Raw genomic sequence first — 11,978 nt, forward strand, 5'->3', positions numbered from 1 at the left:
CAAAGAATGCTTAAGAATCCAAACAAAGCCTTGTGTACTCTATATAGAGTTAGTTGAGAGGGCAAAATAAAGGGTTACGAGTCTATTGCAAGCTAATTCCATTATAGTCATTGTAATTTTGTTTTCTCATAGATGAAGATCGTGTTCTCTGCCGTGGACTTAGGCATCTAGGCCGAACCACGTAAAATCTCAAGATGAGTGTTCATCTTTTTGTTTGTGTTTACTTTTACTTTTCTATTTATTTGGGCACGAATGGATCGGATCGGATTTGTTCAACAATTTTCTACAAGATCAACAGTCTTGATTTTAGATTATCATAAAATTGAAGTTACTTTTGAAATTCAAGAAATAATAACTTTTAACTTAGAATACGGTTAGGGTTAGGATTTTCATATAAGAAAGGAGCTCGTGTTTCATGTAACCTTTGCAATTCGCCCATAGCACTCTAACTGCCTCTCCTATATCATGTAATTTTACGATGTTTTCTATTTATTAATCTTCACATTGTTATTTGCTGAGATGTCATCATGTAGATTTACTAAGTAACAATTTTTTCGATTATGAATATTATTGGAAAATTTCTAAACTCACCGGAGCCCTTGTAAAAAAGCCTACAAGGGCAGCACTATTGGAGCGACATCAGCCTTTGTGCATTTAAAATGGCACAGATAACCGTATAAGCAATGATGTGGCTCCAGTAGTGCCACCCTTGTAGTCCTTTTCTACAAGGGTTCCTCTGAGTTTAGCATACCTCATATTGGTATGCTCTCGTGCATGAAAGTAGTTAATTAGATGATGTTTTCAATTAAGAGAGTTGATATTATCACTCTTTTACTCTGATAAGGCACTAATCTCTCTATTCTAAACTTCTCTAATGGGTTGGGTTGAGGTAAGAAGAATGATTCCTCCTTATCAGCTAGAAATGGCCAGTCTATAAATTTCTCTTCGGGATTTCTATTACACCTCTTTTCTACGCTAGAAATGTTCTTCCTTTCTTTTTCATATCCTTTCATTGTAACTTTAAACGCGGTTGATGTATTTTATGTGATGATGGCGATGTCTGCTTCTCTGTTACTGATGCAAGTGAACTTCAAGGAGTCCCTCTTTTTATGGATTTTCAAGAACCAACCCCAAGATTTGCTGGGCGGGAAAAGAAATTATCTTCTGCAGTGTCACATTGAAGTTGAGGAACTTCGGGTAAAATAATTAAGCTTAGCAGATGGGTTTGAAAAAATACATGTGTTAATCGAATCCAAATTTTACCTTGCAATCAGATTGGACCTGAATTCGGACAATTCTTTTTTTTTTTCTTTCAAACTTATGATTGAGTCTAGCCCATAGACATCCCAATGAACAAGTAGGCTCATAAACAATAGACCCGACTTCAACAATGTTGGTTATGAAAATACAAAAAAATATGAAATAAAAGCATTAAAGAAAGGTGGGTTTGGGGAAAAAAAGTTTCAAACTTACAACTAGTTGGGCCCATAGAAGACTTAGGATGATCTTAACCTCTCGATCATGTGCAAAGAAACAAAATAATAGAAAGAAACAAACCGCAAGATTCATATTATACATTGAAATTTTATGTAATTTCACCAATATAACTCATCTACACATATGTGTAGGAACCGTTTTCTCTATACATATGAGAAAACGGTTCCTACACATATGTGTAGAGAGTTCTCTACACACTAGCTTAAAATACAGTGGGGGCCCACATTGTTTGGGTGATCCAAGCCATCAATTTTAAAGGCCCTCACATAGATAGGGTGTCTACAAAAAATCAGATCCACAGGATCATCCCAACCCTACGATTTGTGGAGGTAAAATTGATGTCTTTAAACCTTCACAAATTAGTCCATTTTTTGCCTCCACAGTTCGAATGGTTAGGATGATCCTACGGATCTGATTTTTTGTGGACACCCTATCTATGTGAGGACCCTAAAAATGAATGGTTTGGATCACCCAAATAATGTGGCCCCCACTGTATTTTAAGCTAGTGTGTAGATAACTTATCTACACATGTGTGTAGGAACCGTTTTCTCTATATATATATTTGGCAACAAAGGGTGTCCCCACCCCCTTCGGGGGTAAGACTATTTCCCTACGGATGCACGCAATCACCCGGAAACCAAGGGTATCAGGTAAGCAAGGGGGATTCGAACGCTCGTCAATGGGGAGCAAACCCATGACTTTACGCCAAAGAGCCACACTCTTCCGGGTTATAATTTGACCAATATGCCTACGTCCACGGGCAAAAATACAATCATCCACCATGAGAAAAGATAACAAAGATTACGACAGCATTAACCCTAAATCCACTAACCGTAGCCAGCTTCCTCTCTTCTTAAATAAGACCGTACACGAAAAATAAAGAGAAAGTGCGCTCTCAATTTTATACTACATGAGAAATTCCCAAGAAGACTAGGAAACAGTCAAACACCTAGGACACTAAACCTAATCAAACTAGAAAACACCTACGACACTTAACCTCTACCTAGTCGTAGGCTAACTAGAAAACCTAACCCACGCATCTTTCTCTATCATAGCCTCGAATCAATCAAAAGTGAGGGTCTCACCTAAACCCAACAAATATTTTGTTCATACGGGGCCTTAATATACCTTTCGAACTGCAAGAGCATTCTCGTGCTCCATATAAAAATTTGAGAATGGTGAGCCTACCCTAAAAGATGTTTAATTAACGGAGAAGTATGTGCCTAGAAAAACTACATGCGACCGTATACCAACTAAATCCCATTAACTATGATATTTGTTCCGTAAGTGGGTAAAGAGATTGAAGGGACCTCCTCAACTACTACTTGCTAGTGGTCCATTGACACTATCTCTGTCAAACCCTCAATTTCCATCGTGATTTCAAAGCAAAAATGGTATTTCCACCCCCTGTATCAGGAAAGAGCATCTGCATTGAACTAATAAAAAACAGAATTGCATCTGTTTCCACCTGATTCCGACCAACACGCAACAACTGAGCCTTAAATATGAATTTTATAAGGGGAGATTTTTTAGTGTGTGTGGCCCTGCAGTCTAGGGGTGGACATGGTTCCGGTTCGAACCGAACCGAACCGGCACATATGGTTCGGTTCGGTTCGGTTCGGTTCCATATTTATATGGTTCGGTTCCGGTTTTGATATCCTGGAACCGATGGAAATTCGGTTCGGTTCTGGGTTTGGGATCCCGGAACCGAAAACCGAACCAAGAACCGACCCTCACCTTAAAACCCAATGCCTCATCGCTTGATAAAATCACCCTACCCCCTTTTAATTCACCCCTCTTTACCATGTTGCTTTGCCTTTAAAATTTTAATTCACACCCCAAATTTGTGCTTGATTATTCCAAATTTGTGCATGTTTGTAGGTCATATATAATTTTTACATTGTCCAAATTTGTGCAAATTTGTGCCTGATTATTCCAAATTCATACATGTTAGTCTTTGTAGTTCATATATAAACAGGACCGAACCGATTATAAATACGTTTAGGCAAAATATCTACATTTGATGAAGGTCGGGTAAACCCAGAACCGAACCGAACCGAACTGATTATATATGGTTCTGGTTCAGTTCGGTTCCAAACATATATGGTTCAGTTCTGGTTCCAATTTTAGGGAACCGATTATATATGGTTCGGTTCTGGGTATACCCCAAAACCGAACCGAACCGAACCATGTCCACCCCTACTGCAGTCCATTATTTTTCAAAAAGTACTCTATGATCCGGTCCATAGGGTGATCCAAGCCGTCCATTTAACTAACCCTCCAATTTATAGAGGGACTGCACATTATGGAAACTTCTACGGATCTGAGGATCAGGATCATCTCCTATGGAAATGATTTATGGTGCACAACCTATTTACCTTGTGGCTCAACACCAATGGATGGTTAGGATCTTCCTATGACTGGGCTGTACAGTACTCTTTTTTTAAACTATGGACTATACCGCCACCGCGCCACACCATACAAAACCTCTTATTAGTGTTAGTTGTGCCATTTTGCAGGTGTCACTTATAGAGATTTTACACGGCCCGATCGGGCACGTACACTAGCAGGGCATCTACCCTTGATATGTGATCCAACAGAAGCCCACTTTTTCAACTTTTTAAGGGGCTGCTGTTGGATCAAATATGAAGGGCAGATGCCCCGCTAGTTATAATTTCTCGTCACTTATATGTTATAGAATTATTAATATGAGCTGATTTTTACACCCTTTTTTTCAATCGATACACCCAACTCCTAATTTAAAAATCTTTTGTTGGTAAGACAGCTTATTGGGAGTAGGAAAAATTGTTGGTATAACCAACCAGGGGAGAAGAGTCTAGATATTTCATTTTCATTTTTCAATTAAAGGGATTTGCGAGGCAGTTTCGCATTAAGCCATTTCATGGATGACTTTTGCACGAGAGAACAGTGACTTAGATGAATTGAATGAATATGACAAAATCTGCTAATAAGTAAGCCCGTGTGGCTATTCTCTCCTGCAAAGGTGAGCCGCGAAATGGCTTTCCGTGGAATTGCTTAGCAAATCCCTCAAATAGATATGGGCACTGATAAATTCACACCCAATAAAGATGAATTCACCCCTTTCTACCGCACAACAGGTACAACACTCTACCAGAGAGAGAGAGAGAGAGAGAGAGAGAGAGAGAGAGAGAGAGAGAGGGTATGGTGGGAGGGGAATGGATACATTTGAGAGAGAGATAATATTTGTGCGGTATGATCTAACCCTTCGATCTATAGAAGTTTCCATAATGTGCAGTCTCTCTCTAGATCAGAGGGTTAGTATCATCCTAGGAAATGATTTTTGGGCCACAACCTATTTGCCTTGTAACCCAACAAATGGACATTTTGTATCATCCTATGGAGTAGGTCTTACCGTACTTTTTGGGGGATTCTAATAGATCCGTTTTGATGTAGGGGGTTTACAGTAGTTTTCTCTTTTATTAATCCCTATCTTTTCCCCTATGCCTTACTTGCATGACTAATCATCCTATGAAGACAATTTTCGGGGCATTGCCTTATTTAATTTGGGGCCCAAGAAATGAATGGTTTTGATCATTGTGTAACGTAGGTCCCAGTAACCGGTGTTGAGTACCATCATCAGAACAAGGGAGTGTGGATATTATATCTTCTTCCAGAGAATTTATATGATGGGTGGCCGTGAAAACACGTGGCCTCAATTTGGTACTGCTCTCGCGGCCCGCACCGAAACAGCGCTTTACCCCTAGATGTCCAGTCAACTGCTGCGCCTCAACGCATTTCGGGGAGAACCAGCTAGCTCTGGGTTCGAGTGGCATTTCACCCCTAACCACAACTCATCCGCTGATTCTTCAACATTAGTCGGTTCGGACCTCCACTTAGTTTCACCCAAGCTTCATCCTGATCGTGGATAGCCAGAGGAAAAGAAAGCAAAAGCGATTCCCGTAGTAGCGGCGAGCGAAATGGGAGCAGCCTAAACCGTGAAAACGGGGTTGTGGGAGAGCAATACAAGCGTCGTGCTGCTAGGCGAAGCGGTGGAGTGAAGCACCCTAGATGGTTAGAGTGGTTTGATGATCCAAACCGTTCATCTGTTTGGGCACAACGTAATTAGGTTGTGCCCCAAAAATCATTTCCATAGGATGACCCATACGAATGTGATGCAAGAGGATTCTTTGATTTTTAAAAAGGCAAGGGAGTCCAAAAGAAATGGAGTTGATATTTGCACCCTTCTCCTTTTGATCATGCAATATCGGTATCTTTAGCTTCTTCCGTTGCAAAATTAAAAAAGAAAACGATTGGGTGCGACTTTTGCGATCGTGTGAGGGTAATTTAGTAATTAAGGTATGCGTTGAAGCCACGAGAATGAGATTCGGCGGGAAACCGCCGAGTGTAATTTATATTGGGAGGTGATTTTTTCGACCCACTGTAGGATAATACACCCCCTCCTTTTAACTTGATTTTACGTCAACAAGCGGGTGTATTATCCCACAGTGGGGCGAAAAAATATCGTACTATATAATCATTTGGCTCTGCTTTTCAGCATTTCTGTCTCTCCTTTTGCTAGGGTTTTACTAATCGCACCAAAAATTCTATCTCTCTTCATTTCCTTCTCCTTCATATCTTTTGATTTCGCAGTGTTGAATACCCTCCTCCTTTCGTTTAGGTTTTGCAGTCTTAATCTCTAAGCAGCTTTCGAGGTTCGTATTTCTCACTTTTTGTTTTTTTCCATTCTAGAATTCAAGTCCTGTTATTATAGTTCTTCTTCGTCATCGTTGGCTTCTTCTTTTTATATATATATATATATATGATTCTATGGTTTATATACAGTTGTTTGAATTTCATTTGTAGCAGAGACTGAGAAATTCTAGGGTTTCTTGTCTTTTAATGAAGACTAGGAATTCTTTTTCTTTTAATGAATGGAGATTGGGAACTTGATAAGGGTTTCTCTTTGAATATACATATGTCCTCCTAGACTCGCCGTTTGTTACGAACCCAGAGCGGTTCGCAACGGTTTCATCTTCTTAGAGAGAAGATCAGCCTCTTGACCCACTTCGAGGGAAGGGTCGTTCCTCCTTTCTGTGCAAAAACATAATTTGAGTAGCACATATCATAACCAGGAAGATGTTTTTTGTCTCATGAAGGTTGTTAGTAACAACATTTGAGTAGCACATGATTTGCAATCAAGACTCTCGTCATTTTTCAGATCACTATTGGGGAATTTGAATCTGGAGGGTCTTGTAGCTTTGATCATAGGATATTACAAGTTTCAGTATCATTGTTGTACAAGTCAATTCCTCACAGGGAATTTCAGCTAGCACTTGACAATTCTTCGAGTCTGAAGGTTCCAGTTATAACTATTCGAGCATTGACTCATCCTCATACTCACACACCATCATAATCTAATTTCTCTCCATCACACCATCTTTCAAATTTGATGGGCCATTTCTGATTCTCTGCAAGGTGTTAAAAGTGACATGGCACTTGGTTTCCTCAATACTATGTCTTTTTTTACAGTGCCTCACATGCCCACATAGCCTATTGTCATATTGTGTCTAGTGCTCCATCAAGTCATAATCTAGCAAATAAACACTAAGGCCTTGTTCGTCTGAGATTATGCCAACCGATTGTGTGCCCAAAACCAATTATTGGACTCAAATTAAACGTGAATTTGAGTCCACTAATTGGTTTTGGGCTCACAATCGCTTGGCATAATCTTAAACGAACGGGGTATAAGCCTCTATCCTAATGTTTGACTGCCATTGTCTATCTTCTGTAATTGCATAGCTTTGTGCCATTTCACATACACACACACACACGTTCTTTAAGTTGGCAGAAATTGAAGTAGTAAGGAATGTAGTAGTTTCAACCAGATTTTACTTTACCTTGTTCAATTCATAGTTCTTACTGATTACTAATTTATAACAAGCACAAAAAAGAAATTTTTAAGTTTCACAATACAGGAATTCCTTCTCCTACCTCTGTTTTTTTCCCAATACGCTTCTATAGTAAAACAATTTAGATTGCCCCTTCATACATATATGCCTAGGCTCTGTAACCATATCCTACCAGTTGACCAAAATATGGTTAAACAATTATATTCTCTTAAGTTAAATTACCCTTTTTAGATGTACACTTAATACATTACTAGTTTCATACATGCATTGCTTGGTGCTAAGTGGTGCTTCAAGTTGCTGTTGTTACCTGAATGAATCTTCTTCTTGTATAAATATCAACATGGACGAATAAAGCATATCTTAAACGGATAGTATAGTCATTGGAGCTTTGCCACATCTTTGTGACCTGTAACCAAGACCCTTCCGGGATTTACTTGGCTCTCCAGTCTCTGAGTAATCACACATGAACCGGAAACAGCCTCTCTGCAAAGCAGGGGTAAGGCTGTTTACATCTAGCCCTTCCTAGACCCTGCAATGGTGGGAGCCTCATGCACTGGGCCACCCTTTCTTTTTACTGTTAATCTGACTTTTGTTCCTTCATGCAGGCATTTTGTTTACTGTGTCTGTAGTGATAAGTTTTGTGATAATCATTAGGGGGGTTGGTTTTGGTAAATATAAACTGATTTGATGAAATTAAAAGATTGCAACAAGTAAATATTCATTGCTTATTATTTTCATGAATTGGTAGAAATTTATTCTCTTTTGTTTTCTTCATTTAATTTCCAAACTGTCAACATATTAGTTTCTTAAAAAAGAATTCATGTTGAACAATCACAAGTTGACTTTATTTTTCTTCTTTTTAAACAGAGAAAGAAGTTGAAGGATAGTAGACTTAATTTGCAAGCTAAACTGTGCAGCATCACTCTAAAGATCCCTTTCCAAGTCAATTTGTGGAGCTCGGTCATACACTCATAGTTTAAGTGTGAAGCAATTGTTCTTGATATATTCCCACCATTGACAGGAATAGCAGAATATCGCTATGAAGGCGCTCATCTTGGTAGGCGGATTTGGGACTCGCTTGCGGCCCTTGACACTTAGTAAACCAAAGCCGCTAGTTGATTTTGCCAATAAACCGATGATTCTTCATCAGGTGCTTTGAAACCAAAATCGTCTACTCACAATAACTAAATTACTGTCCTTAATTTATCAACATTCCAAATTCATTACTGATATTAGTGTTTCTTTTGCCACATTTGTAAATGCTTTGTGTCAAGGTTATTATCATAGTTACAGCTTTATAAACCCATGAAACTAGACCATAATCGCCTGTAATCTGCTGTCTAATCTATTAGATCGAAGCTCTTAAAGCCATTGGAGTAACAGAAGTTATCTTAGCCATCAATTACCAACCACAGGTATGGAAGATACCGTGATGGACGATTATAAACCTATGAAATTCATAAGATGGTTGTGTCCTCAAAAGTGATCATTGATACTATGTAGGTTATGCTGGGCTACTTGGAAGAGTTTGAGACAAAGCTTGGGATCAAGATAACGTGCTCACAGGAGACAGAGCCGTTGGGTACGGCGGGTCCACTGGCCCTTGCAAGGGAGAAATTGATGGAGCAGCCCAGCGAGCCATTCTTCGTCTTTAACAGCGACATTACCTGTGAGTATCCATTGGAAGAAATGATAGAATTTCACAAAGCCCATGGAGGAGAAGCATCAATTCTGGTAACCAAGGTAAGAGTGTTCCTTTCACTCGCTCCCTGCCTCCTTTCCTGCTCCCACATTTATTCCTATGAAAGAATACCAAAATCCCTGGACTTCGTTACCCGTTGAGTTGCTGCAATAAATTTTTGTATTTCATGACGTCAGTATTTGAAACAAAAGAGGTTTTCATAATTTACGCTTTCTCTTGTCTGTTATTTCTTTGAAAGTCGTTTAGTTAAGCAAGGTTGAAAAAGTTGTAGCATAAAATATTGCCTACCATTCAAGTAAATAGAAAAAGTAATTGAGAAGTTTATTGTGGATAGGTAGATGAGCCTTCCAAATATGGTGTCGTGATTCTGGATGAGGAAACAGGGAGGGTCAAGAAATTTGTTGAGAAACCGGCAGTATTTGTCGGTAACAAGATCAATGCCGGAATCTACCTACTGAACACCTCCATTCTTGATAGGATTCAACCGAGACTCACGTCTATAGAGCGGGAAGTCTTCCCTTCCGTTGCCAGTGAAGGACAGCTCTATGCGATGGTCTTGACAGGATTCTGGATGGATATTGGGCAACCCAAGGATTATCTAACAGGGTTGAGACTCTACTTAGATTATCTGAGAAGGAAATCATCATTAGAACTCGCTGTTGGACCCAATATCATCGGAAATGTTCTGATCGATGACAGTGCAAAGATTGGTGAAGGGTGCTTGATTGGTCCCGATGTGGCTGTGGGTCCAGGTTGTGTGCTTGAGTCAGGTGTACGGCTCTCATCATGCACCCTTATGAAAGGGGTTAGGGTGAAGAGTTCTGCCCATGTAACTGGCAGCATAATTGGATGGCATTCGACGATTGGCCAGTCAGCCCATGTCAGCAGCATGGCAGTGCTTGGAGAGGATGTCCATGTCAGAGACACATTGTTCCTCAATGGAGTAATTGTTCTGCCTCATAAGGAGATCAAGTCACATTTTGTAAAGCCAGAAATCATAATGTGAATAGAATACAGAACCAAGATCAGAAATGCAAAGAGTACTGTTCTCATTACTTCATTAGTAGTTTCTTTTTTATTATGTTTTCGGCAAAGTAAATGAAAATTATCGTGGGTATGCAACTGATTAGTTGTCAGCTAATTCACATCATTTCAGTTTCTACATTCAGTTGTGGACTGCAACAGCTCCCTCCAATCATGGATGGTTTAGTGCATGCTTGGCTTAAGCACGTTCTACTTTTTTTCGACTTTTGGTAGCCCATTCTTTGTTCTCAACTGAAAAAAAAAAAAAAAAAAAGGCCCCGCAGAGAGACGGGGATGTGAAATCATGAGCGTTGGTTTTCTAGAACTTCACGAAGTGACCCTCATAGTATGCCGATGGTAAAAGACAAGAAAAAAAATCAGTGGTTTAGTTTTTCTTGGCAGGATTTTAAATTAGGCCCGATGGATAAGGTCCTAGAATCGTCCCATTAAAATGTTCTCAGTGGAGGTATTTGGCTGGACTTATGGTCACCGTTGGCACCGTTCGCTTGAGACTCAAAGCAGATTAGCAGAGCTTTTAAAATAACTACAAAAAGAACACATCTATTCCTCATTTATGTGATCAGATCGATCCATCTAAACTGCAACAATAACTCAGGCCGAATGCCATTAAGCCCCACTTCTTCCTTGTTTATGTGATCAGATCTATCGATCAACCATAACACAGGCCAAATGCAGTTAAGGAGAGATTGATCGGATGACCCCAAGTATTTAAGGCAATCCAAAAGAGAAGTAGAACCTAAAATAAATCTTATTTAAGACAATCCCTCCTCTAATGAAGGAGCCTCTGTTTCCCTACAGTTTCTCATTTTCTTCTCCAACAGCCTTACTATACGGCTATAAAAGGAGGAGACCTTTTCAGAGTTCATCCTTGTGATTACTATAAGAAGAAGAATTAAGGGAAAGAAAGAAAGGAAAAATGCAGGTTATAAAGGAGAAATTGAGTAACGTGAAGGCCAAGCTGGATGATAAGGTATGTATATTGATTCCATTGCCTTCATAGATTATTTTCTCAATGAAAAAAGGAACAAGAAAGGGGGTGTCAATATCAATCTCATCTTAAATATGCAGGAGGAGGAGGAGGAGAATGCATCAGTGAGTAGCTTCGTGGAGAAGGAGATAGCATACGAGCAGAGGAAGGCAAAAGAAGCAGAAGCTAAGATGCATATGCACCTAGCCAATGCTGAGCACATGGCTGATCAGAGGTACTCCCATGAGTTGGCCATGCACCACCCAAGTAAGGCTCACATGCTCGGAAAAGACCGTCTCATGGCCTCCCACGAGCACCATGGCCACCACTATCCGGACTCGTTTGGCATCACGGAGGGAACCGGGATCCCAACTTACCCACCTCCGGGAGTCACTCCCGCCACAAAATATCTCTAGATATAAAGATCCTGATGCTGCTAATCTTGCCGTGCTGTTCCTTTTCTTCTTCTTTCTATAGTGGGAAACATTTCCTTCCTATTTTTGTATGGGAAATATAACACCCCGCCCTCCCCCCCCCTCGCGGGGTAAAATCCCCCCTTTAACGGTTCCTGTGAGAATGGTCACTGCTTGAGGATAAATTCACCCCTTCTAACGTTTTTCTTTATTCGTTAGTGTTAGTGGGGGGAGGAGATTTTATCCGTAGAGAGGGGGAAATATCATTCCCCTTTTGTTTTTATAATAGGAAAACACTTTTTCAATTTTCCTGCGTTTGATATTGAACTCACCCAATTCCAAGGTTTGTTTAATGTAAAGACAGAGAGAGGTGCCCTTATAAAGAACAGAGATAGAAACCATAGGTGCCCAAGTTTCATATAATACACAAATACAAAAGAAGAAAAATCTATAGAGTTGATACT

The 11,978-nt window shown here is 39.8% G+C and overlaps 2 protein-coding genes across 5 annotated transcripts; both read left to right on the forward strand.

Annotated features, from left to right (window-relative positions):
- Positions 1-6,033: 6,033 nt before the first annotated feature.
- On the forward strand, positions 6,034-10,254 carry LOC143877236 (mannose-1-phosphate guanylyltransferase 1-like). Of its 4 annotated transcripts, none has more exons than XM_077379169.1 (5): positions 6,034-6,191; positions 8,256-8,538; positions 8,741-8,803; positions 8,892-9,131; positions 9,425-10,254. In XM_077379169.1, exons 2-5 carry the CDS (start codon positions 8,428-8,430, stop codon positions 10,094-10,096), a joined length of 1,086 nt encoding a protein of 361 aa, XP_077235284.1. In that variant the 5' UTR covers positions 6,034-6,191; positions 8,256-8,427; the 3' UTR covers positions 10,097-10,254. The 4 variants fall into 4 exon arrangements, with proteins under 4 accessions (XP_077235284.1, XP_077235287.1, XP_077235285.1 ...); XM_077379170.1 differs by lacking the exon at positions 6,034-6,191 and adding an exon at positions 6,317-6,835; XM_077379171.1 differs by lacking the exon at positions 6,034-6,191 and adding an exon at positions 6,933-6,954.
- Positions 10,255-11,050: 796 nt separating this feature from the next.
- On the forward strand, positions 11,051-11,517 carry LOC143876950 (uncharacterized). The gene is made up of 2 exons (XM_077378626.1): positions 11,051-11,104; positions 11,203-11,517. Exons 1-2 carry the CDS (start codon positions 11,051-11,053, stop codon positions 11,515-11,517), a joined length of 369 nt encoding a protein of 122 aa, XP_077234741.1.
- The last annotated feature ends 461 nt before the right edge of the window (positions 11,518-11,978 follow it).

Source organism: Tasmannia lanceolata, unplaced genomic scaffold, assembly GCF_043159265.1.
Source record: "Tasmannia lanceolata isolate RefF3 unplaced genomic scaffold, GAP_Taslan_0.1 ptg000005l, whole genome shotgun sequence".
Taxonomy (NCBI): domain Eukaryota; kingdom Viridiplantae; phylum Streptophyta; class Magnoliopsida; order Canellales; family Winteraceae; genus Tasmannia; species Tasmannia lanceolata.

Excerpts from the sequence above, each read along its gene's own strand:
- LOC143877236 (XM_077379169.1), top strand. The coding sequence starts at position 8,428 with ATGAAGGCGCTCATCTTGGTAGGCGGATTTGGGACTCGCTTGCGGCCC. Across the intron at positions 8,539-8,740 it reads AACCGATGATTCTTCATCAG|ATCGAAGCTCTTAAAGCCAT; the intron begins GTGCTTTGAAAC and ends CTAATCTATTAG. Across the intron at positions 8,804-8,891 it reads CCATCAATTACCAACCACAG|GTTATGCTGGGCTACTTGGA; the intron begins GTATGGAAGATA and ends GATACTATGTAG.
- LOC143876950 (XM_077378626.1), top strand. The coding sequence starts at position 11,051 with ATGCAGGTTATAAAGGAGAAATTGAGTAACGTGAAGGCCAAGCTGGAT. Across the intron at positions 11,105-11,202 it reads AGGCCAAGCTGGATGATAAG|GAGGAGGAGGAGGAGAATGC; the intron begins GTATGTATATTG and ends TTAAATATGCAG.